The sequence below is a fragment of the Camarhynchus parvulus genome, chromosome 1 (genome assembly GCF_901933205.1).
Source record: "Camarhynchus parvulus chromosome 1, STF_HiC, whole genome shotgun sequence".
Taxonomy (NCBI): domain Eukaryota; kingdom Metazoa; phylum Chordata; class Aves; order Passeriformes; family Thraupidae; genus Camarhynchus; species Camarhynchus parvulus.
The window spans coordinates 111561947-111587944 of record NC_044571.1 but is presented as its reverse complement, the minus strand read 5'-3'; the positions used below and the strand labels follow the sequence as shown (position 1 = coordinate 111587944).

The window sequence follows — 25998 nt, the reverse complement described above, 5'->3', positions numbered from 1 at the left end:
AAGATCACCTTGTATAACATGAGCAGTTGCAAACACAATCACGATGTATCTGACCAACCATGTCATGAGTAGTTAAGTCAACACTACAAATACTTTGTGATCATGATCACTAATGAAATATGGAAAATTGATTTATTGCAGAGTTAGCATGATGGCTCAGCAAATTCATGATATTGATGCAGGACCATCAAAATGATAACCAGTATATTTTAGAACAAAAAGTTACAAATAGTCCTTTTGTTTCCAGTAATTATTTTCCACAAATTTATTGGCGCAGAATTAATCTGTGCAAGCAGAATAGTATTTTTAGAAGCTATTACAAAGCTATCCTCTATTATTTATTTTTGTTGGTATTTTTAAACTTCATTTTTGACCAGATTTTACTAACCCTTATTTTCTGAACAGTACAGATAAAGAGGTAGAAGATCCAGAATTGGCGCATTTGAGTGTGTCAGGACCCTTTCATAGCCATGGGAGGTTAGTGTCCTCTAGATGGCATTCAAGGAATTGCTGCATGTGTGGAGGATTTTTTTTTCCTCTATCAAAGATTTCCTTAGCTGCTGGGTTTTTGGTGGGGTTTTTCTTGCCCAGATTTCACCATATATTTGAGTACACAGGGATTTGAGATGCTGCAGAAATTTTAAGATGAAGGTCACAGAAACAGAGATCAGTGCCAAATACTGAGACATGGGTCTGAATTAGCAGGTCTTACTGTTTGGTTTTGTTTGTGTGCCAAAAAACTTTAAATATCCTGTGTGGACACACTGATTTCTCAGACCTTCCAAACTACGGACTCACAACTGAATCACACATCAAAGTATGATATTGGACAGAGAGAATTACTTAGAATATCTAAGGAAGATTCAAAGAAGGAAGATTTTCTTCATGATAAAAATAAAAGAGGCTGAGCAAACTTTTGCTACTGAGATAATTATTTTGTGGGTTTTTCCAATGTAACAATATTGCAGTAGTGCAATATCAATGTGTAACCTTGGTGTTTAACATGAGCTGTCAAACTGAAAGTTGTCTAAGTTGTCGAGCTCTGATTTTGTGCATGCTCTGATTTCTTCTGGTTTTGACAGTGTTAAGGAGCATAGTGGACACGGAGCATAATTTAACTCTGAATATCATTCTGAGAATCAAGCACTTGAAAGTTAGACCCCAAAGCACTCAGCTACATGTCACTAATGTACTGTGTGGATATGAGCCATTAGTTCTTACAAGCAGCTCCCAGAGCTGCAAGAGCAGGGTGTTTTCTCTCTGTAAAATTTCTGCAGTGCAGAAGGCTCTTTGAGGATAGAGGAAAGCTTGTTCCAGAAGGAAGCGGCATGTAGCCAGCTTGCCTTTGGGCTGAGCTAAACAGAAGGCTTTGTAACCAGATAGTGTATCTGAATTTCAGAAGGCTCATCTAGTCCATTTTTTTTTTCTCTGACAATAAGCTATGGGGTGCACTGATGGAAGAAGGTCAGGAAAGTGTCAAATAATGCTTCTCCATATTTGGTCTTCCAGTTCCCAGCAGCATTCAGTAGCATCTTAGTTAATAAGGAATATTTTCTCTGTATCTTGCTTCAGTGTCTGTCAACTCCCTAACTTTTTGGATGCCACAGAATTTTTATGGTCCTTTTTAAAAAACAACCAGTGCAAAATCTGCATGTGTCAGTAGGTCCCCTAGACTTCATCCTTTGGACAAGAGATTGTGTAGGACAGCAGTGCTCAGCTTTCCACCTCAAACCTTCCTTTTCTTTTTTTCTGTAGGAAGCACATTTGTTGTGCTACTAGAGATGAAAAATAGACCTGGGGAAAAAATCTCCGAGGGCAGAGTTCAGCACGCAGAATGTTGAAGAACACAAAAACTCATTAAGTGTCAAGAAAAACAACAGAAATACCAAAGGGGCATAATGGAGGAGTTCTGACAATTCAGAGTCTCTTGCTAGGAGGGCATTCCTTGGATAGTTAATTTCTCAGAAAGAAAAGGCAGGCTCCTTAAGCTAAGAGATGTACTGACCTGGAGGTGTGGATGCTCAGGATTCCTTCTCACATGAGTCTTTGTCAGGAGATTGCCTCTCCATGAGCATGGATATCTGTAATAAGTATTAAACCACAAGCTGCAGGGCATGAGCTAACTAGCAGCGAATAGTTGAAGAGGCTTCCCTTTTGAGAGGTTATTCCATAATTACCAGCCTTCCACAAACCTCTCTTGGAAATATATTTTACTGCCTATCATCTGATCTACTTTCTACACTTCTCTTCTTTCTTGCTGTTTTAATTTGTCAGAAAGATGGAAACTCTTTAGATCCCAATGGTTTTTCAACTCTGCGGAGTTTTGTGAATAAAAGCAACTCAATCTTCTTGAAAGAGGAAAACACACCAAAAAAGGCATTTATTTTTCAAATGCATTTAATATTAGTGTGACATGTTTTCAGCATATGAGTACTGTAGTCCAGAAAGAGCCACTGGCCTCTTCTGAAGCTCAGGTTTTAGACACAACAGAAGTTAAAGGCCAGCAGCTTGTTGCTTTTAGAGTGGATTTGCCCTGATACCTTCAGGTGTCATTGCTTCCATCCATCACCTTGAGAGCCTGCCCTTAGACTCAGAGGTGGGTAAAAATCCCCAATGAGCTAACTAAAAACTGCAGAGCATGTGCCTCGATATTTTGTCCACGTTTTTTTGGTAGCTTAAACATGCTACTTCATGTAGAGGAATTATATAGATACACCCAACTTAAAAGAAAAGAGAAGAAATTTATTTAGGATCTTGACATATCTAAAATTACTCCTACATTGCTCTAGAGGTCACCTTTAAAGAAGATCCATGACTGATTTTGCAATGAGCTCCTGTGCTGATGGTAGTGATGAATGTATTAAATGCTGTGGCTAAAACATTTGATGTACCAGCACCCAAAGCAGGTTCAGCATCTCATCTCCTGACTACAGAGAGATTAAGACAACTTGCCAAAACCAATCCGCAGTTTTTTAACTTACTTGAGTCAAGTCAGATTCTACCCTACTTGCCTAGAAATTGAACACGTAAGCTACATTTGACAGCAGCAGTGCTTTTCAGTGATTCGTGTGCATTGAGTACAAACCATTGACTTCCTGGCCTCCTAGAAGTGTTTCTTGTCTGTATGCCAGAGTTTAAAAGGGTCTGCTTTTTTGTGCACAGGTTTCCACATCAAATATTTAAAAGATATTTGATCCTCGATGAAACAGAGCTAGACTAAACCTTTGGAATATTTTTAGCATTTATGAAGTATATAATAAGTTACATAATTTTGTTTGTAACATCATTCCGGGAATTAATTTATAGGGGCATATTCATTTCACATCACTGTGGTTTATAGAATGCTTTGTTGAAATCAACATTTTTGGGGAAATCATTTGAAGATGTACATTTGAAGTCAGTATTGGATGTGCCTCTATGCACTTACACACATTCACTCAAAATATTGAAGTACAGTAGCTCTGACATTCTCTGCACATGCCAACAAACACAGCTTTTACAGAAGGTTCACAGAAGATGTTCACATAAAATATTCATGATATTCTTGCTAAAAGAAAAACCTCTTTCAGACCTGTAAAGTACTGTTTGACAGAAAATTACTTACAATCTGATCTAGCCTCGTATTTGGATATAAACAAGAGCAGGAAAGATTTGCTGAAATGAGTGTACATTTTATGTTTGCCTTTGTTACATTGCAGGACGAGTGGCAATTAATGGAGTGAAGAGATGGCAGATTTCCTAGTGCTTTTTAACCTGCTTATTTCATTTTCCAACTTCTGAGATCAATTTAGCAGCAGGAAGTTCTGCAGAGCAATTTGGTTGCAGTTGACCCTGGAGGGGCTGTTGCTGAATGAGACTTAGTTACAGCTCTGTTTCCGTAATGACACCTCGCTGCCGTGAATGACACCTTCTTAACCTCAAGTTGTGTTTGCAATCAATTTATAGCAATACCCAAGTTACACCAGGAGGCTGAAAACAAAGTTCTCTGAAGAAATGTGTCACCACAGGTTGTCCCCACATCACAGGGCACCTAGCAGCACTGGAATGATATTTTTAACTTATATAAAACACAGGCTGGAACACATCTTTCTTCACGCTGATTAACATCATTATAGTAGCAATCTGAATCTGCTGATAAACCAATTTCTCCTGCCTCCTTCTCTTTTAGCACAGTTTTCCTTAAAAAGGAAACCCCATAAGCCACTCTGCCTTCCTTTTTCGAGGACTCCTGTGTGTCAGGAATAGTAGCCCAGGAAAGCACACACACACCAATTTCAAACATGCCACCAGCTGACAGTCAGTGGCTCACCAAAATGTCTGAGTCAGGAGGAACAGTGAGCAGCACAACACAGAACATTTGAGGTTCTGAAAGCAGAAAATCTGCTGGTTAGGGACATAATGTTCTGTTACTTCTCCTCTAGGTACCACAGCAGGGTTTATAATCGTCATAAGGCGTGATAGGAAGGGAATGGACTTGCCTGGAGTGGCCTCTTGCACCCTTCCCTGGTTTTTGTTCCAGAACAACATGCCCAGAAGAAGCCGATGAAGAGAAGGGCCTTTTTTTTCCAGTAATCACATTTTTACTGTGCCATTCAGCCACAGAAGTTGTTGCCACGTGTTGTGAGCTGATGTACCAGCCCCACACAACCTCAGTTTTGCCTTCTGCCAAACAAGCAGAGGGCAGCTCTGGTTTACAGAGAGCTATTCCCTCAGGAATCCCCATGACCTATTAGATCTCTCATTGCCTCCTGCTCCTCCAGCCCTAAAAGGCAACCAAAAGGATCCAAGAATCTGCTTATTCTGATGCAAATCTCTTTGGTTGCCAGAGACCTGTTGATTTGACATTATTTCCATTTATGTGACAGGCAACCTGGTTTAGTTTTGCAAATTTTGGTTTTTTGCATCTGACTCCTGGACTCACACCCTCCCTCTGTGCTTTTTTGAACTGAATTTATTCCTCTTGCTTTAGACATACAGAACATATAAAGAAACTCCTTAAAACATACATTTAGGTAAAGCATTTGTGTGATTTTTTAAAGGGATACAATTTTTAAAAAAAAACTTGTAAGATATTTTAAATCATTCATTGTGCTATAAATTGTGTCAAATATCTCACAATACTTTTTATCTTTGAGGCTTTGCACATACATGTCATCAGAGAGAGCAGAACAGCCACACAGTCTGACTGGCAGCTAAGAAGGCTTTATCTTGTTTTGTACTATTGTTTTAAGTATCTTCTACTAAAATCCACTTTGAAGTAGCAGAAGCTGAGTAGGTCCTGTAAGAAGTAAAGATTTAGGAGTGCTTCTGTCTGAAACTTGAAAAATGGAGAATGGCAGCACGTTCTGCAAGTGAAAGTAAATCTGTAGTGTTGCAAAATCGTGTGGATGAATAATTACTGTCTCTTTACATAAGATCAACAATAGATGAAAGAGAAATTAGGCAGCAAGGAAGAAAGAATTGCATTATGGATCACACAAAAAAAAAGCCATGTTGAATCTACATTTACCCTGGAGGAAATCTGGGGGTTGTGTCTATCATGACCTTTAGCCCACAACACTGTAAGCAGAATCCAATTTTTGACAAGGGTATTGAGTTCACTTGGCTTCCATCCACCATTTCTGAGCAAGCAAAGATCTGCAAGGGGAAGGATTTTAAGATGGAGGGAGAGATGATAATTATAACTTGCTGGAGGCCTATTTTCAGTAAATGAAGTGCTTCAAAAGAAGCACACTGCTCTGCTGTCTTTGGAGTGCAAACCTTTAGGGAACTAGTGTAAGAAAACTATATAAAAATTACTTTTTTAAACCCCAAACTTGTTAATTTGCAAGCTGTAATGCTTTGTCAGGGAAACACCATACTCAACTTTGAACTCCAAGGTTAGTGCCACTAATAGTATCCCCTCCAAGCATTGTAACTGTGAATTACTACTGAAATGATTAGGAAGATAAGAGACTCTATTATGGGAAGAATCAAATATCTTATCTAGTCACTGTACTAATTGAAAGCAAGCTTGTGTGGTAAGAAAACAAATTCTTGCTGAATTCAGTATAAACCTGTAAATGTTTCATCCATGTGAACATCTTTAATATACAGAGGTGGGTTATGAACTGGGGATATTTTAATAAAAGTTTAATTTCTGTTCATATTTCAGTGGTTTGTTTCCCATGTCAGCTTGTGCTTAGGTTTTAGTCTTTTATATTCACACAGCCACCCTTCTAACAAGAAAGTGCTCACGTATTGCAAACAATGGAACTTATTGACATTCACATTGTATGTTGAGATAGCTCAGTCAAGAGATTAAAGAAAATCTCTGGAGCACAACCAGAAAAGAATATAAACAGGGGTCTCCTGGATCCCTATCACATCCCTTGTTCATAAGATACTCTTTCTTCCCTTATCCTACAAAGATAGCAACAGAAAGATGAACAAACAAACACAAAAGAAAGAAAGGATGAACTGCATCTATGTGGAGGATTAATAACCATACTGCAGGAGTGAAGACTGCTCTGGATGATAGACAGCACAACTACATCCTTCAGATGACTGATCATATGCTTCACACATGGCATTAGTAATGCAGGATCAAGGCTTCAGGCCTCTTAACTTCCCTGGAAAATCCTTGGCAGATAGCTTAAATGGGTAAAGCACTGGAGGCACTATCATTGATCAGGAAATGTTGTTTCATTGTTTCCAGTTCTGTTACTGGAGTAAAATGTCTTCTCTAAGAGATAATAAGCAGCTTATTGCCTTTCCAGTAGTCTTTCTAGAATCAGAATTAAAGGCAATATTTTTCTTACTGCGCCCTGAAATAATGTCTTTTTTTTTTTTTTCAGATGTGGCATTGTGAATGAAATCTCAGTGCTCTTTTTATTGATAATATAAAAACATACTCAGGAATGTTAATATAGTTACAGAATGTAGGCTGGTGAAACACTGTGAAATTATAATAGCATTTTTTGGTATAGAAAAAGTGCAAAGAGTGTTTTTACCATCTGGAATAACGCTTCAGATTTGGACCTTGATACATGTCTATTCTGTTTCATTGATTCCCTAACATTTTTGTTTAGTGGGGTTGCAATTATTAGGTAACTATAAGTTCTATAGTGTTAAGCATAATTTACTGTTGGTTTAATTTGTGCCATTAACCTGTAATTGAAGCTTGAAGAAGCCCTTTCATTTTCATGACCAAGAAAACAGTTTTCTTTTGTTTTCTGATCCAACACAGTCAATGTAAAGTAGTCTTTACAGCATTGGTATCTTCCCCCCTTACCTGTCCTCTTACTGAAAGGACTTGTTCCCCAGCAGGAGGAGTGCAGGCTCCCTGCAGGATGTTAAAGCAGTTTCCTCCTCTGTAGGGTGAACCTAGGAGGAAGTAATGAGTTTTAAAAGAGAAGCAAGGGATTTTGAGTTGAGTTTAGTCAGTATTTTCCCATAACTGCAGTTGAGAAGTGACTGAGATAAGAGAGGAGGAAGAGGCAGGGAAGAGAGGTGGATTCCCTCCTCTGAAGGGAAACCCCTGCTCAGAAAACAGGTGACAAAAGCCTATATTTTGGTGTGATCTCTCCTGTACCTTGAAGCAGGCAGAGGTCTCAAGGAAAGAATAACATTTAATTATGCAATTTGTGTAATTGTTGCTAATGACAGAGATACAGAACAAGCTGAATTAAACACGTGATCCCAAAGGGCATTATTTTACATATTGAGACCCCCAATATTTTACATACTGGCACCCACAGCCTTCTTATGAGGATGGTGTCCAAAGGAATGAAGATCACTTATTTTGAGATCAGACAGTTATGGATAATGGAAGCCAGCCTCAGAAAAAGAAATTTTCTAGGGAAAGAACACTTAGATCCAGTCGTTGTTTAATATACACATTTTCTGTCCTGTATGTATTGCATGAGGAAAAAAGGATTCTGACAAAGAGAAGGCAAAGAAATTTAGAATAAAATCTGCTCACTCTGAATGAAAGAATGCACTTCCATTATTCAGTAAAAATTTGAAAAGACCAAGAAGCTTGTGGGACTAAATTAAATGAGGAGCTCACCACATTGTAGATGACTCATTGTAATTCAAGAAATTTATAACAGTGTAGAAGATGTAACAGATGGTGCAAAGAATCCTCTGTACAAAACACAGATCAATGCTGAGCTCAAGAGCCAGAAACCACCCTTCAGCCTAGGACCAATGGCAAGAAAATGCTGCCCTTAAAGTGATTAAAACCATGCTGCTCTTATAAGCATTTCTTTTTTTCAAATGGTTTCATTGGGTAACCATATTAGAGTTCTCCTGCAGCTACTGGCTTTGAAACAACTAATTAAAAGAACTTCCCATTGATTCATCATAGGGACATTAGAGCAGCCTTTAGGAATGGGAAAATAGGATTTACCTATCTTACAATCTTCTGCTTAAAAAGAGCTTTAACAATAAGTGGATAGGATCTCTAAGGTCTAATTGACTTCTGCTCTGGTGAGCAACAGTTATAAGGAGCTGAAATTTCTCCACAGAAATGAATATTTTTTAGTAGCACTTCACAACAAAAGAAACGCAGCTAGCTGTGCTTTTAATTACTTGGTTTTATTTTTTTATTTGTCTGTTTCTTCCTACAAGGAATTTCTGACTGGAATCCTATCTGGCAAAAATAGGATCATTCTGCACATACAGGAAATGGTCAGTGGTGATTCTTCTGTGCATTTTGTTAAAAACCACACTTTTTTTTTTTTTAACCTGATACAAACACAAAAACACTTCTCATATTCACAGTTTTATGTGCACATCTCTGCATTTGGATTTAGAGGATTCAGTGCTGGCAACAGATGTGATGTGAGCCTTGCTGTATGGGCTTGTTGGTTTCAAGTGCAGGTCAAGCACAGGTGGTTTAGGGGAGATCTAAAGTAATTTTGTTCTGTTAATTTCAGACTGAGTTCTTTCCAGGAAAGAAAACTGGGATTATTTCATATACTGAAGTTTTGAGAGGATCTTCCAATGCACCATGACTGTGCTTTTGAAATGCACTTCAACAAATGGAAGAATTAGTGTGTTGAGTTTAGGCTGAAAACATGCATGAATTGCTATATAAATTTGGAAGTTAGAACACAAAGAAAAATCCCCATCATGCAGTACATATGAAAAGCTTGTAAAGCTCAGGCTATAATTTGAAGACATGTTATATCAGCAGTGTATATTTTATAAGCCTAAAAGAGGCAAGAATATAATTTTATCTACAGCTTAACCTGGTGTTTTCTGTCACCAATATTAATAATTTTGCAAGGGTTGGGTTGTCTGAACAATGAGCTCCCAGCTGCTGTGGGATGAAGCTGCAGTGTGCTGATGCTCATCACCTCTAAGCAGGCGCACGGGGGACACCAGATGTATCTGACAGTTTGCTATAGCTCCCTCAGACCCACCTGTAAATCACAGCTCAATGCCAGTGAATGACTCAAAATAACAAATAGTAAAACTATTTATGTGAGCAGTGCCTTCCTAGGCCCTTGATCAGTGTTTAGCAATTACAAATCCATGTTTGCTAGCTCCTGCTTTCCTTTTAACAGACCTGACTTTGTATCTTGCTTGGAGAAGTTGATTGTACCCCAGAGAAATATTGTGAGAGCTCAACTTCACCCTCAGTTTCAAGAGTAAAAATTTCATTTTTGCTAAGGGAGTAGTTATACCTGCCAAGGGATTACATTTTGGTTCAAATCCTGTGAATGCTTTTTATTTATTAGTTTGTGTTTTATTCTGTTCAGTTATTTACATTATGCTGTTTAAGGACTTCCTGAAAACCAGGTTAATCCTTTATTCTGCATGGCAGGATTTTTTTTTTCTCTCTGACACCCTTGCATCAGACCTGTGGTTAAAGTGGCAAAGGCGTAGAAGTATCCTGTGTCAGCTCTTACACTTTGGTAAGGTTTTTTTTTCTGGTGTTAGGTGTTGAATTGGGATTTTTTTTCACATCAGAGAGGACAAAACTATTATCCCACAGAACAGTTACCCAAAGGTAAGACTGGATGGAAGTTAATTGTCTCTCTCAAATAAATGCATTATCACAGAGAAAAATACACACATCTCTGTGTAGAGTTTCTCTTTTTTCAAAGACAAACACACGGTTTTGTTTTCTTGTGTTTGTTTGCATTCTAGAATTTATTGTTTTCATTTCTTAAACCTCCTGAAATGTTTACAGGAAAGAAAACTAAGGCGTAAAATTTTGTGACTAGAAGCAGATTCTCTTTTTATTTTCCTAGAGAGATTCTTTCGTTCAAAAGATAAAACCAGAAATCATAAAAATGTGTTATTTTTAGGAGACAACTCCATGGAAACTTAGAAGAAGTTAAGTAAGATTCAGAAGAGAGATGAATGGGGGAGGTTGTGTAGTAAACTAATATATTTTAATGGAAAGACAAATAATGAAATCTGTGAACCACTTATGGTAGCTGGATTGTTGATCTTCGTTGTGTTCAGGACTGTTGAATAATATGACTGGGTTTGCTGTAACATTTGGGAAAGCTGCACATCAGTACTATTAAAACCACCTGTCTGGAGAATATTTTTAGATGCTTTATTATTAGATTAATAAAACAAGCAAAGATTGTTTTCTAGAACACAGTCTTTGCACCATTTGAAATCATTGCATAGATAACCATGCACCTTTATTGTATTTGCGGGGTGCCCAGATGAAGGAAAGAATGATGAATCTGACTCCATGTTCTCAGAAGGCTAATTTAGTATTTTATGATCTATATTATATTAAAGAATACTAAACTAAACTATACTAAAGAATACAGAAAGGATACTTACAGAATGCTAAAAAGATAATAAAGAAAACTCGTGACTCTTTCCGGAGTCCCGACACAGCTTGGCAATGATTGGCCAATGAGTGAAAACACTCATATCAGAAAGCAATGAAACAATCACTTGTGGGTAAACAATCTCCAAACACATTCCAAAGAAGCACAACACAAGAGAAGCAAATGAGATCATAATTGTTTGCCTTTTTCTTGGAGGCTTCTCAGCTTACCCGGAGAAAAATTGTGTGCAAAGGGATTTTTCAGAAAATGTGAATGCCGCACACCTTCTTTTCCAAAAAGGCAAAAAGAAATGGTTATTAAAATTGGTTAACCCCAGAGTGAGATAATTTGGCTCCTGGATGCATCCATGCATGTTGGGCCCCTTCCAGGAGCAGCTTTTTTCCCCCAGTTTGCCCATACCCCAATCCCTTCCAGGGGCTCCTGCCGGAGCTGGCTCTTGGTGCACACAGACACCTCACAAAGGGCTTGCCAGAAAAGGGATTCATTGTGTTTGTTTTGAGCTGTGTCACTTTATTTTGCCCCAGGGAGTAAACTGAATGTACATCCTAAACACTTGAATCATAACATTTAATGAAGATTAAGCTGCATGCAGAATTTGCTGCCTCTGCAATGTGATTCTGCTCTGGACACAATGTCCCTGGACCCAGCAGTGCTGCCCTGGTTGGGGCAGGGCCCAGCCCAGGCATTATTTCTGTATTTTTGCTCACAGCCATTTTCCAGAAGCTGCTCTGCACTTCAGCAGAGGAGTTACCAGCGTGTGCTTGAGACATTAATTCCAGGTTATATGGTTTCCCTGAGAATTGCCATCTGTCATGCTTTTCTGTCTGGAGGTCACTCCAAGTTGCATCGGGTTGGTATCCTCAGACAGGAGGTTGGAAGGATAAACCGTGTGCTTCGTCTTTAACCCTTAGTTATCCTTTTCCCTTTCAGCACCCACCTTGATAGGTATGGTAAGGAAGGACTGGGCTTCCCAAAACAGCATTGCCCTCTCCTGGCAAGAGCCGGACTTTCCCCATGGAGCAATTCTGGACTACGAGATCAAGTACTATGAGAAAGTAGGTCTCACTTACAGCATCACCCACACTCAGATCCTAAAGAGCAATGTGTTTTGTATTCTTAATAGTATTTTTTAAAAAACTTTTCACTTGACCCCACCTACAATGCTGTGTGTGTATGCCAGACGTTTTATTTTGTGCTGAGTTTTGTTGTTTTGCTTCTAACTTGTTAATGGTTGTCTTGTTTCACACTAGAATTGAGTAGAGCAGCAAGCAGATTGTACATTTATTCATCTCATAGTAACTACATTTAAAAACATGGATAAACATGATCACATGCTTCAATATATTTTGATTTATAGACTGCAAAAACTTCACATTACAGTGACACTGACACAACAGAATTAAAGTGAATCGGAACATGATTTCATTTTGAGGCAAAAGATGTATTTATTTATTTATTATTGCTAAATAAAGCAATAATATGTGCTTAAAGGATAGGTGCACCAGCATTGGTCAGAGGGTTACAAAAGGTTACAAGAGAAACTTGGATTTCTGGTGCTCTGTCAAAACTAGGCAATTTCACACAGAAGAGAGCCACAACATGCACTACAAGTAAAGGTACAAGGTGCACACACAGAATGTATTGGAAAAGCATAATTTGAAGCCTCCTTCTCCATAAGCACAAAACATATTTGGTAATTTCCAGTTGCTACAGGGCCTGGTACCAGTAAAAAATTCTGTACTGACCAGTGCCTTCAATCCTGAAGACACAGACGAAATTTTTGGTGTCTGTACCTTAAACAGTTCCCTGCTAAGTCAGTTCTTGTGTTTCCCTGCCCCCATCTGAAGTCACAGTGGAACTGATGTGTATGAAGATCACAAAGAACAGAAATACAAACCAAGTCATGGAAGAAAGTATTAGGGATATTAGGCTCTGTAAATATCTGAGAATTTCATTCCTTGACTGCACTTCTCTATTGAGATTATGCAGCTTTAATGATGCAGAAGAAAAGGTAAACTGGGAAAAAAATCCAAACAGTTTAAATAGGACAGCTAGAAGGAGAAGACAGATTGCGTAGAATATTTGGTGAGCCAAAGCAAGGAACCCTGTATTCCTACTCTAATGGAAGTCCTTCAGGTTCTGATCCATTAGCATAGCAAGCCCCATTATAACTTGAACTTCTTTTCTTTATTGATATTAAAGAGGCGAATTTAACACAACAAATTGTGAGATTTTATTCAGTCAAATAGGAACAGTTCCAACAGTTCTGTAGCCATTGGTATGGATGTTAAATTATAAATTTTAGATATGTATTTAATAAAATCCTTTCTCAATGGATTATGTGCCAAGACCAGTCAGTGCTGAGTGACAAGGCAAATAACTTTTCTTAGAGGTCTACTCAGTCCTTACCCTTGACCATTGTGCAGCAAGACTACATGCACAGGCTTTAAGACCCTTTGCTAGACACAGTTTAAAACACTCTTATCTGTTTTTACAAAAAAAAGAGAACAATTTTCTGTGCCCACATTTTAAAATATATAAGGAGCATCTTCTATATATAAACTCTTTCCTCTGAGGTCAGGAGAGATAAAATGCCCTGCTGGCACTTCCAGTGCTGTGGCACAGATGTAATTTGCAAGACCTCTCTTGGAGACCAGATTCTAGATCAGAGAGATGCATAATCCAGTACTGCAAATCAGTCTGCTTATTTACAGCATTAAATTGGAAAATGTTATTTCACACCACTTTAATATTTAAGTCTTGCTTTAATCATATTTAAATCAAGAAGCATACATTACAAAACTGGCTAAGTATAATGGCCAAATGCAAATGAAATTTTATATTGAGAAAGAAAAATGGATGGTTCCTACCTCAAAGCCAGAAAATATTAATATGCACAATTAATTTTATGTTTCAATTAGTTTTTTCTTCTTCACTGTGGAGCTCTGTATATTAAAAAGCATAGTTTGTGTTATGACAAGGCTAAATGTAGCCAGTGACACTGTAATCTCTCAGCCTTCCCAGGAACTCTGACACAGGGGAATATCAGCATTCCTGTTCTCAGCAGAAGTGACAAAATAGGGATGTTGTTGCATGCTCACAGAAAATATGATAAGAGTGAAATAATTTTCTACTGGATGTGGTATGAATTTATCACAGAGACATCCCTCTAACAGAGAGTAAAAAATGCAGGTAAAGTTGAAGAACGTGTTAAATTTGAAAAGGTCAGAAATTTTATTAATGTCCCAGGGAGTCAAGAAAAAGGCAGAAAACAGTAGTCTCAGCTACTAATAAACACACTAGGTAGGAAAATGGAACAACTTTTGCAGTCTATCTTTATCCCTTTCTAGCTGTCATTTGCATTTAATAAAGAAAGGTTTTGTTCTGATAATATAAGAAATGGAATGTCTTCATCAAATACAACCACTCAGTCCCTCAAATTCAGCTGATTATATCAGTTTCTTAACTTCTTGAAGCTCTGAGGAATTATGCAAGACTCTAAAATTTTACAATTATTACTGCTATTTCTTTTAAGGTTCCTTGTTGACATTTGAAAAATTGTCAGTACATCATTGGTGAGCGCATTAGGGGAGCAGCCTGCTTTTAATTATCACCAGTAGCTCACAAATTCTGTGGCTCACAAATGGAAATTGTATCTTGTCATGGGCTCCCAAAGTTTTCTGGAAGATATATAAACTTCAGAAATCAAATAGTTGCCCAATAAACTGTAAGGACTCCAGAAAATAGGGCAGTTTCCAACAATTTCATAAGGAAGACAAATTAATGATTATGAGCATGGGACATAAAGATGCATCTTTCCATTCATTTCCAGAAGAAGCACAAGGACGCTACACTGTGCCAATTATGCAAGAAACTTGCATTTATACTCTTGTAAAATACAAATTACTCACAGAGAACTATCAAAAGATCAAGTCCTCTCTGTGAAAAATATTCTTCTGATAAAGACTACCAAGTTGTAAAGTAATAAAGTAGAGAAGGAGAGTTACCCAGAGGTCTCAATAAGTTACAAATAGGGAATCATACATTAATTTCAAAGTACAATAAAGCAGTTCAATAATTTTTCTGCTTTAAAGTACCTTTTCCTGTATGACCTTCATTTCTCCAGGGAATTGCTGTAAAACATTCAGAACTTCAGGAAATATTGTCTCTAAAAATGAAAATCTTGGGCCAATAACAAAATTTCATTGTGAGCCAGTTGTACAGATTTGTGGTTTCTTATTTAGGAGTGCACTGGTACGTTTTTATGTGGTTGTCTGACAAGAGGCCACTTTGTTCTGCAGCCTTTCAGCCAAAAATGCAGTGAACAAAATCTGACCTAGGACATAATTAGAGAGCTGATTTGGCCTGGGAGGACGGAAGTGCCTCAACATTCAGTCCAAGATTCTCTGAGTTCTGTCACAGCAAAGAGAAAGGGTTTTCAACTGTTTGAATAGTTGTGTGATATAACCAGGGAGAGAACATCATGATCCTGAAATAATTGCCTTGTTGAGGCTTGGTAGTTGAAATACCTGATTTCAGGTAGATTATGAATCATTCTGAAATCTATGCCTTGCATAATAAGTGAGTCTTTACAACAACACACAGAAGATCAGTTAAATGTTTGCCCTTGGAGATTTAAGACATGCTCATAAAAGCATTTCTTCATAGACCTTTTTTGGGGTCTTGAGATGCTAAACATTGTGCATTATCTCTGTTGATACAGGGTGTCTGCCCTACTCTGTACTCTGTCCATTATATCCTATGATCCCTTGATATCATCCACAAACATTATTTCTAAAAGAAAAAATCTCTCATGTGCCATAGTGTCTTTCCCTTTAAAAATCAAACTCATTAATATAATCTCATTACCATTGCTAATTGCAATTAATTTTTCTTTTATACTTTAAACTATTACTCAGACACTGACCAAAGCTTGCACTATTTGCAAGATTCCAGGGCATCATAATCTCTTTACCTCTCATTGAAAGTGTTTCATATTTGAGGCAGATGAAGGAGTGGGGCCTTGTTAGAGCCTTGTAATGACAATTCCTCCTTCTGTAGGAATTCCCTCGTGGGAAAGGGAACACAGCACACAGTGGATATAAACCTCACCAGCTGCACTCCAGGTTGTGCAACTGAACTGGAAAACACTTATTCCTCCCCTTTCCATCCAAACCCAGAAAGTTAATCATCAAAAATTAATGTTCCCTAAGACCTGTATTAGGCATACCAAGCTGTGCACGTATCAGCAACTGTATTAAGTTGTTATTTGTTCTCCCACGTGGCCCAAGCACAGCAGCTGGATTACATTTCCTGTTACACACAAGATAACATATAATTAGCTAAGGAAGCCTGTCTGTAGAGAAGAGATTTTAATGGAATGTACCCAAGCAGTAACCCGAGGCATTGCAGTGAAATCTCTAAATAGAGAAAGCAGAGAATATCTTTAGAATCAGGATTTGGAGGAGAGGGCTGATATTTCTTTGCTTTCTTGTCTTTTGATGAAATTTAAAGCCAAATCCCTTTGCCAAAATACTTCATTTTGTTGGGAGATTCAATTTGCAGTTCACAGGCAGTTTTCACATTAAAAAAATTAACCCACCTCCATAGAACAGTGAGTGGACAGGATATGTAGGACATCAGATATGTAGGACTTCTCCTTCATCCCAGTATTATTTAGAATTGAATTAATAAATAGAAGTGAGAAAATAACTGAGCAGCAGAGGCAAGGGGGAAATTAGTTTTCCAATGAGATTTGAAAAAGAGATGAAGAGCTGATGAGGCAGAGAGATGATAGAGGAAAATACCAGATTTAAAGAATTACAAAGCAGCATGACCTTGTTAATTTTTCTATCAGTCTACAGCTGTCTTCACTTAACTTATACAAGAAATGATGTGCAGTCTTAAAATCTAATATTAAACCAAAGACTGCTATTTCTTTGAGTAACCATTAATATGAATTAAAATGAGACATCTTGAATTTGAGTGACAGACCTTTAGGTAAATTACATGATAGGAATAATGAGAAAATTTAAGACTCTCAGTGCATAATGTTTTGAATGACAGAATTATTTTTATAAGAATTAATATGGAAAATTATAAACACCATGAGACTCATCCTGGTTTAGAGGACACCAGATGTTCCTCTGTGTCTTGTCCAGCCAAGGAGATATTGCATTATGATTTCACATTAATTAACCTGACCCTGCTTGACTATGGGCTGGGATCAGCCTCAGTGAACAGGAGCCAAACATGTTCTTAGTAGATAAAATAAGGACATTTCTCATAAGAAGCCATCTCATGTGGATCATATTCAGTCCTCAGAATTTCTGGGTGGAATTTTGAAATGTGCAGTAAAATCAGCCATTTCTTTTATAAATTTCTCTACCTTTCTGTGAGGTCTGCATGTGTGAAGTTCATTGACCCTCAACCTCCCTACTACTTAAACAGCCAAACCTCTCCATCCAGACATGGCTGTTACAACTCCCCTGTTTCCTTTAAGCACCAGCTCTTACTTTTTTGGTTCAGATTTTTCTTTTATGGTAGAGTTTTATATCCTGAAGAACCATATATGCAGCAGCTGCCAGGGGCATGAAGCTGAAGGGAGCCTGGGGGCTGTGTGACATTATCCATGGCCAGAGGGGTTTGTTTGGTACTGCTGTGGCTGGGTTCGTGGCGTGTGCTGGCTCTTTCTTCTGGGCATGTTCCTTTATTGTTGCTATCTCTGTTGCAAAGTTTTAAAGTCAACATCAGTGATGGGATTGGGGAACAGGTACAGAGTGACAACAGTAGGGATAAGAGGCTGAGCACTTCAGGTATCTGGCCATGTATTGAGTATACGCAGTATAAAAAGCTGTTTGCTTCAAAGGATCAACTGGGGAATTTTTAGCTTCATGCTAATAATTTTTTTTAATGGACAGTTTTCTTCTGTAATATTTTTCAAATTGTTCAAATTATTTAAGGCATAAATAGCAATCTGCTGCCTGCGAGTAAAATGTTTGTGATATGACTGGAATCAAGAAACGTAGGACTCATGCAATAATACATTTTCATTACATTTTCAACAATTCTCATCAAAACAAAAGTGCTGTATATTTAGGATGTACAAGAGCTTTTGGACAGGTTTAGGCAGCTCTTAATGTTTGTTCATAGCATGTCACAGGGAGGCACCAGGGCTCTGAGCAGCACCTCAGGCATTCTCAGCCCTTTGTAGCTCCTGGGAAACGAACCATGTCTGCTGAATGTTTTTAAAAAATAATCACTACAAATGTGCTTTGGGATATAATCATTAAAATGAAATCTCCTAGCTTATTTTAGCATAGTAAATGGTGTTAAACAAGCTTCTCAGTTTTTCTGTTCTGCTGTTATTAACCCAGTTTCCCAAGGGAAAAAATGAAAAAGCCTCAGATTCTAAAAAGAGGGGAAAAAATAGGTTTCAGAACTGTTGAAAATGAGAGTGACTAATTACCAGACTCTCTGACCAGATATAATTTTTGCCTTGCAGGAAAGAACCTAAGGACCTCGCAGCAGCCATTATTAATGACACCAATGTAATTACTATATAGGAGAAAAAGAAATCTGGCATCTAAATATCAATTACCTGCAGCAAAGGGTTTATCAAAGTTCTAAGCTAGACCTCTATTAGATGCCTGGTTTGGCTTGTCTGCTAATCATTGTTGTCAATTATTTAGAAACAGCTTCTGAACTTTTGTATTTCATAATAAAGTAGCCTATAGAGGTATTGCTGCTGTTCCTGCTGAACCAGAAACTCTCAGTGAGAAGTATAATGCTGTTTAAGCAAGCCTGGTGGATTTGAAATTAAAAAAAAAACCCATACTTAAATCTCTGCTGATCTTGTGTTCTTGCCTGCAGCCAATACCATTTTCTCCAAGGAAAATTTCATGTACAGTGCTTATTCCAGTAACTGCTAGAAGAGCTGCACAAATGCAGAAAAAGTGTATTAATGGTTTTGTATAAGTGGCTTTCAAATGCTTTCAAGGGCATAGGAATAAGCATAGGAGGTATGCAAACTATTACAAGACAACGAACACAACTAGTTCCATACCTCAAATAAAGCTAAGAAAGCTAAATCCATTGATGACAAAGATTGGTTGCAAATAAAAGGAATTATTAAATGTTTTTTTTCTATCCTCTAAAGCCTTTGAACCTCAGGAAAAATAGTTTTCAGAATTGTGCACTGACACAGTAGTAGTAATAATAACAATAATAATAATAGTAGTAGTAGTAGTAATGTTAACGTCAGGAATCAGTGTTAATCTTAAGTATGTGTTTAGGTGGGGTCAAAAATCAGAAGCAGCTGTTTTAGAGAGCAGAAAGTTTCAGCTAAGGCAACATTTAGATTATTTTGATGAACATACTGTAAAAAAGAAATGCTGTCTCATCAGAGATGATGTATCAGTTGCACAAAAGGAAGTGGTAAGGAGTTGAACATGTTTAATCTGAATTAGCAAAGTAGAGAATGTACTCCCAAAGCATTTTATTTTTGTTGTTTCTGTTATTATCAACTGCCTGCAGTGTGTTCACCTTTGAGTTTAGGTGCAGTAAATTTTAGTTGGATATGATAATAGAGTTGGAGTTCCTGCAGATACTTTAACACCCATTCAGGAGTCAAACTTTGGGTTTGAAAGTTTCACAGATTTTTTAAAAAAAAAAGGCAAGTTTTGTGAACAATGACCTAAATATAATAAGCATACCTGCCAAATGATGGTCATCTAAATGAAAGTGATTTCCTTATTTATAAATGAAATACAATATCTACCTCACCAGATCTCTAAAACCAGTCAGAATGTTTCATTTAGACTCTCTTAAAATACAAAGTAGCTTTAAAATTCCAAAAAATCATCTGTGAGCCCAAACTCTTAAAAACTGAAGCTAGCACAGTGATTTTTGTACTACACAGATGACTCACTGTTCATAAATTGTTGATTTGCAGCCATAAAGGCGGATTCACAGATTAAATCAAGATACATACCTTGAGACATGAGTTTATATCTTTGTCTAAATGAAAGAGTGTTCAGATATTGTTTCATTTACGGTTTCTTCCTGCAATATTCAATGCATTCAAGAGATACCTGGAGAGGTGCCAAGGTGTGAATCATTTTGGAGAGTAAAACAAAAAAAGTTCATTTTTTTCTCTCTCTTTTTTCTAAGAGTGCATTTCAGTTGTACTTTAAGCACAGAAAAGGACAGGATATTAGTTTTCCTCTTTGAATGGTCTCCTTTTCACATTAAATGAAGCCACTGACTGTGTAATATTAGCAGCCTCTCTTTTATTAAGTAGCAGTGTCCCCAGAGCAGTCATTCTGGGAGAAGGGAGAAATATCCAAAGGGAAAGAGGAAGCTCCTTTAGGCAGAGCCTCTCCATTTTAATGCACTAAACCACTACTTTCCTGTTTAATATCAGTATAATCACTTTACTATGTACTAAAACAAAGCTGTGGGTTTGGTGTGGGGATGTAGTTGTTGGAATCAAAATAGACATTAGAGGAGCTTTTAATTTAAATTAATAATTCCATCAGCCACCTTGAATTCATAAAAGTTGGACCTCATTCAGTAACTCCCATGTAGTTTTGTTAGGTTTGTCCCCGAATAAACCCACAAATATTTATTTGATTGATTGAAACAAGCAAAATCTTGGAATTCTCTCCTTTTCTTTTGAGTTTTTTAATGTGTTTGCATTAATAGTTTCAAAGTGCCCTTTCTTGATGTGCTTGTTGGGATGGCTGAGTTAACAACCTGTTAATATGTACTCCTTACCGAGCTGTTAATAGCTTTAGAGTCTTTTGCAGGAATTCACCTGCTGCTCATAAACACATTTATGTTGCTCTAGGAACTTCACCAGGTTGATGCATCTTGTATTTGCAATGACCTTGTAAAAACTACCTGGTTTTCATGCATATACCTGTATTCATATTATATTAACAAAATTCTTAAGTGGCTGGAGCAGCTCTTTTTAAAAAGGTATTGACATCCATCTGTGAATTTCGTTAACATTTTTTCAGATTTTTTCTTGTTGTTTTTACCACCACCAGATATTTCTGCTCAAGTTAGCTACATCAGAAATGGGCACTTCCCAAAAAAATTGAGCAAAAACTTGCTGTGTCAGTTTTGAAAGTGCAAAATCAGCTTTTTGGTTTACTTGCTGGTTTGTTTACTTTGCCCTTGAAATTCATGTTCAATTAATTGGAAAATAAGATTGCTGTTTTTGCTTTACACCCCATTAACTCACCGAGGTGTTTGAAGAGAACATAAACTTAAGGAATATGCTGTATTTATTGTTGATGTATTGCTAAGTTCTGCACTACAGCCATGACACCAGAGGTGAATTCAGCCCTTCTGAGTTAGCATTACAAGATAGATGTTTGCTGTTTGCCTGCATTGAGACACAAAAAGATTTTTGCATGTGCTCACAAATACACCAAGAATGTGATATTTCAGTGACTTTGATAGCTATTATATGTTTATATCTGGAGAGACTTGCATAATGAAAAGCAATACACAATCTCTATATAGAGATCAGCAGGTTCCCTCTTGCCTCTGATTTATTATTTGCATTGCACTGATTAAAGTCAAACATTAGTTAGTGTCAGATTTTGTGTTTTAGGGTCAAAATTCTTCTTCCAAAATTGATTTTTCTTGGATGGTTGGAATCTATCTTAATATTGTCAACATTATTCTATGCTTATAAATCCCAATTTTCTTTGAAAAGGGAAGTATTTGTCCCAAAGACACGCATTCACAGTTAGCATATGAAAGACTTGTTACCATTTAACATTCATATGGTCTGAAATGAATCTTAATGACTTCAGTCATTTTTTTTCCAGAATAGAAAATGTGAATAGCAATCTGAATCAATTCAGTCTATAACAGTAGATATTTTGCTTACTTAAATAAATGTGATAGCTTTATTAATACCACTGAATTTGTTTTCAAGCTGTTGTATATCGATAAGGATCTTTTCTGGATTTGCCAGGCAGGAAACATTCAGTAGCAAATGAAAAGAGAAAATTCTGCATTAGTCTGCTCTTCTAATATTAAAAGTTATTTATGTAGAAGATTCAAGCTAAGCTGAAACCAATCCTAAAATAAGCCCAGGGAGTCTGCATGTCCTAACATCCTAAAAGGCTGCAGCACATCTTAGAAAGGAGTTATAAAGGCATGATTGCACAAGAGGTTTTTAGTACAGAATATGGTTTTAGTACAGAATGTGGTTTTTACGAGGGTGTTTGTAGAGCTGCAAGCATCCCACAGGAGCTGAAATTTCCCAGCAAGGTGTTACAAACCTGGAAAAATATTCAGCACTGAAAGGAAGCCCTAATCCAAATCCTGGCCCTATCTGCCTGTGAATATTGTAGGGATTCTGAAATGAAGTGAATTAAGGCAATTTGTCAGCAGCACTATTAGAGCTGAGTTCTGTGTAGCTGACTCAGTGCTGTACTATATTTTTGGATTGGTAGAATAATTTGATTTTCACAGCTTTGAACATATGTTGTGGGCTGTTGGGATTTTTGTAGGGGGGAAGGGAGAAGGGTTGTTGGGGTTTTTTTGGGGGTTTTTTTTGTGTGTTTTTGTTTTTTGTTAGGGGACTTTTTTGTGTTTATTTTATAGTGGTTTTTGCTGGGGGGTTGTTAAAGTAGAGTGCTGGCTGCTCTGTACTGTAGCAAGTCACCTCACTGTAGAACTCTTCTGAAGAATTGGATGATTGCTCTTGTATTGAAATTCCACTTCCCTTGTAAGATGCTTCTCTGCATTTCAGTTGCCTTCACACTTCAGTAGGAAATAGCATCACCACAATTTTGAGTTCTGCCACAGCAGTTCTGTGTGCACAGCTGTGATGTTACCTGTGCTGGTAATGCTGGGTGTGAGAACATCGCCTGCCCCATGGCTCAGCAACTTGGAGACCTTCAGGTGTTTGGACTGTGACTTTTTTCACATCACACGAGTTGTCCCTTTTTATTCTCTTTCTTCCAGGGTATTGCATTTTCAATTTAAATATTTCATTATCCAGTGACCTACTTCCCATCTGTAACTAGAAGTACTGTTTCTATGATATACACAGATATTTTTAAATTGGCTGAGCATATTACTGACATTGATTATTATTCACTATTTCTTGTAGACAAGAAATTAAAGTATATTCAATAAATTTTCAGAAAGTGGATTTAAAAAAAATCTCCACAGTTTTTTTAAGCACAGTTTGTAATTAAACTTGTTGCCTAGGGATGTTTTGGAGGCCACAAGCAAATTTGGTTGAAGGAATAATAAAGGAAATTCCTGGAAGAAAAGTCCATGAGCTGTAAAACACAATGAAGTAAATTTAGTTAATTCAGAAAGCCACTGATCTGCAGATTGCTGGGCTCTGGGGGAGCATTAGGGGTAAGAATGGGGAGAAGGAACCTGCAGTGGCGCCAGGACCTCATTCAGAATTGTGAACCATGAACCTCATACACCAAAGGAATGACTTGGGAATCAGCCTGCTCTATATCCATAGTTCTCTGGGCTTGTTTCACAGCAAAGAAATTTTCCCATCTGCAAATTTTCAGGATTGCTTCTGTTTCCTGTTGCACTGTATTTGTCAGCAGGTTTATTACATCACTATGAAGTAAACCTTACCATTAGGTATTCCAGGAGAAACTGTGCTTTACTGTCCTAAGGTGAATTTTGGGTACTACTTGAAGTTTTTACCTTAGAAATTTAGTTCATGCTTGCAGTAGCTTCCTGCTGCTTTCCAACTGGAAAAGAAACTTAAAATGAGTGAAAAGATAAGAAAAATCTTCAAGGCAGCTGAAGAAGCTGGTGCTTTTATATGCAGAAGTTAGAGAGACTTCTGGAGGTGCTGGTGCAGAGGTTTTCACTGGTAAATATTTTTAATTCAAAACAACCATTATCAGAGTAACTTATTACTGCCAGAAAGATTTAATATCTTTGCTCATCTGACAACCCAGGCATGTTCTCCAGCGGCCTTTGTAATATGCTGGATTGCACCCTGTTCCATCCCTTACTTAAGGCTTGTTTTTATTTCATTTTGATCTCCTTGTTGGGATAATCAGCTCTCTCCTGCCTGCTGCCTTCACACCTGGCAGTCCCATTTGGCCCAGCATGTGAACCACACAGTTTTTGCTCTGCCCAGCCCTCACCTCCCTGTGCTGGTGAGAATTTTAACATTGTTTTAGAGCCTCCCTGTCCTCATCTCTCTCCTCATTTGATTTTCTGCTTTTCATGGTTCACCTCACATCAACTCATTTCTGCCTTTCCAAGTATATAATCCAATTAAAATGCATTTTGTCTGGGGTTTGACCTTTCCGTATTTTCTTTATGGTTGGTTATCTGTTCTTCCCCTTTTCATGTTGACAACTTCACTTTTATGTATGGAAGAAGTGATGAGCTGACTGACAGGCAATCAAAATATAAAATATTGAATGGCCAAACAGGTAAAGGACACTTGAGTGTTTCAGCTCCCCAGACTGTTACATCTCAGATTAATCAGGAGGGAGGCCAAGGAGGGAAGGGACAGGGTTACAGCCTGAAGGGGCTGATGCCTTTGAGTGCTGCAGATTTCTTCTCTGAAGCAGACACTAGAGCCATTGGCAATTTTCTATCTGGCCCTGATTTTTTGCTGCCACAGTTTTCTGCTTTGTTTAGATTGGTCCTCAGATCTTTGCAATCACTTTTCTAAATTTACTTCAAGTTTGTTGTTCAGCTGAAAACCAGAGGTACAGGGGTTTTTAGGAAGAGTGTTTTTTAAAGAATCTTAATAGTTTCTTTAACTTCTAGTTCTCTTATTGTAATTTTTTTCCTACCACTCAATGTTGCATTACAAATTTACCTAATCCTGTTGATCAGATTGTAATCAGTAATTAATGTTAGAAGCACATTTTTGAATATTTTAGTATCTTCTAAAATCTTCTGCCAGCATTTCTGTTAATTGATGTTCTGTAGGTCAAAATAGTTTTCTAGGAGAAAATCTCACACGAATTAGTAAATATGAAGAAACTTTCAAAGGCAGACACCAAGTTCCATAGGTGTAGTTAATTTTATTGCTTTCAGTGTAATTAGTCCTTATATACAACAATCTGTGTAAGGTGACAAAGGTGCTATGACTAGAGGCAACAGGCATTCAGAAATTGTATTATGAAAATATTTTATTGTAAAGAAAGAAAATACTTTTTGAGAATCATTGGGGAAAATTAGTTGTGAGAGGAGTATAGGCTCTATAAATCAGAAGCAGTTTCCATAAATTAGAAGCTGTGGGGATTCTGTTTTTATTCATCACAGAGAGTAAGTACAAACTCCACAGTTTGATGTTATTTGTCTTTAATAGATTCTATTTGAACTGATTAATCAATCAATGACTATACCTAATAATTAACTACTGTATTATCCTAATGGGTAGCACAGCATTAAAGTTCAGGTAACTATGGAGTGCCAGCATAAAGTAAGGAAGAATTTGGAGATTGCATCGCACCCTGGACTAGAGCTATGATCAGTAAGCATTGCTGTCTTCCAGAATTGTGGTCATTCCTTTAAAATAATGATGCTTCCTCTGTAGGTCACATTATGTGTGTTCCTCAGACTGATGTATCTAGGAAAGAGGAAAGATGTGACCAAATGGTCTCATAAAAAATTCCTTTTTATTATTGGTGCTTTTATTTAAACATTTATAGCACCTGAATCATGAAACTCCAAATCTTCTTTACTTTAATGTGGTACTTACTCAGCTTTGACATTGTGCTTCAGTGTACAGCATGAAGACCTGGTCCCTGTGGTATATAGATTTAATCTCTATTAGTTCTTCTTTCAGTTAAATAACCGTGCTCTGAAAAGGCCAGGCAGGATTATGTGGCTTAATACAGAATTTTCATGTTGCAGGACAATAGATACAGACTAGAAAATGTGTTTGCAAACAGCTGATAGTAAATTCAGTTACTCTCCCTGGATTCTTTCTGCACACACACACTTGAAAGTTGTGGGTACAATAAGTCTCTTTTAGCTGGCAGAAGGTGGAAATCCCTTTCCCTAGGGTCTGTTTAAGAAGAATTTTGTTACTCGTGACACTCAATGAGCTGAATACCTCCATTGTCATTCATAAAATAAGCTAGAATAAGAGTATATAGCTCCCATTATATATTCTAAATCATAGCAAATTACATTTGGTTATCTTTTTAAATTG

At 37.4% G+C, this 25998-nt stretch overlaps 1 protein-coding gene across 3 annotated transcripts in view; it reads left to right on the top strand.

Annotated features, from left to right (window-relative positions):
• EPHA6 (EPH receptor A6) overlaps positions 1–25998 on the top strand; it is a 362638-nt gene that overhangs the window by 237758 nt on the left and 98882 nt on the right. For all 3 annotated transcript variants that reach the window (XM_030945817.1, XM_030945801.1, XM_030945809.1), the window contains exon 6: positions 11739–11863. In XM_030945817.1, coding sequence (XP_030801677.1) covers positions 11739–11863 — 125 coding nt within the window. The remainder of the gene's footprint in view (positions 1–11738; positions 11864–25998) is intronic.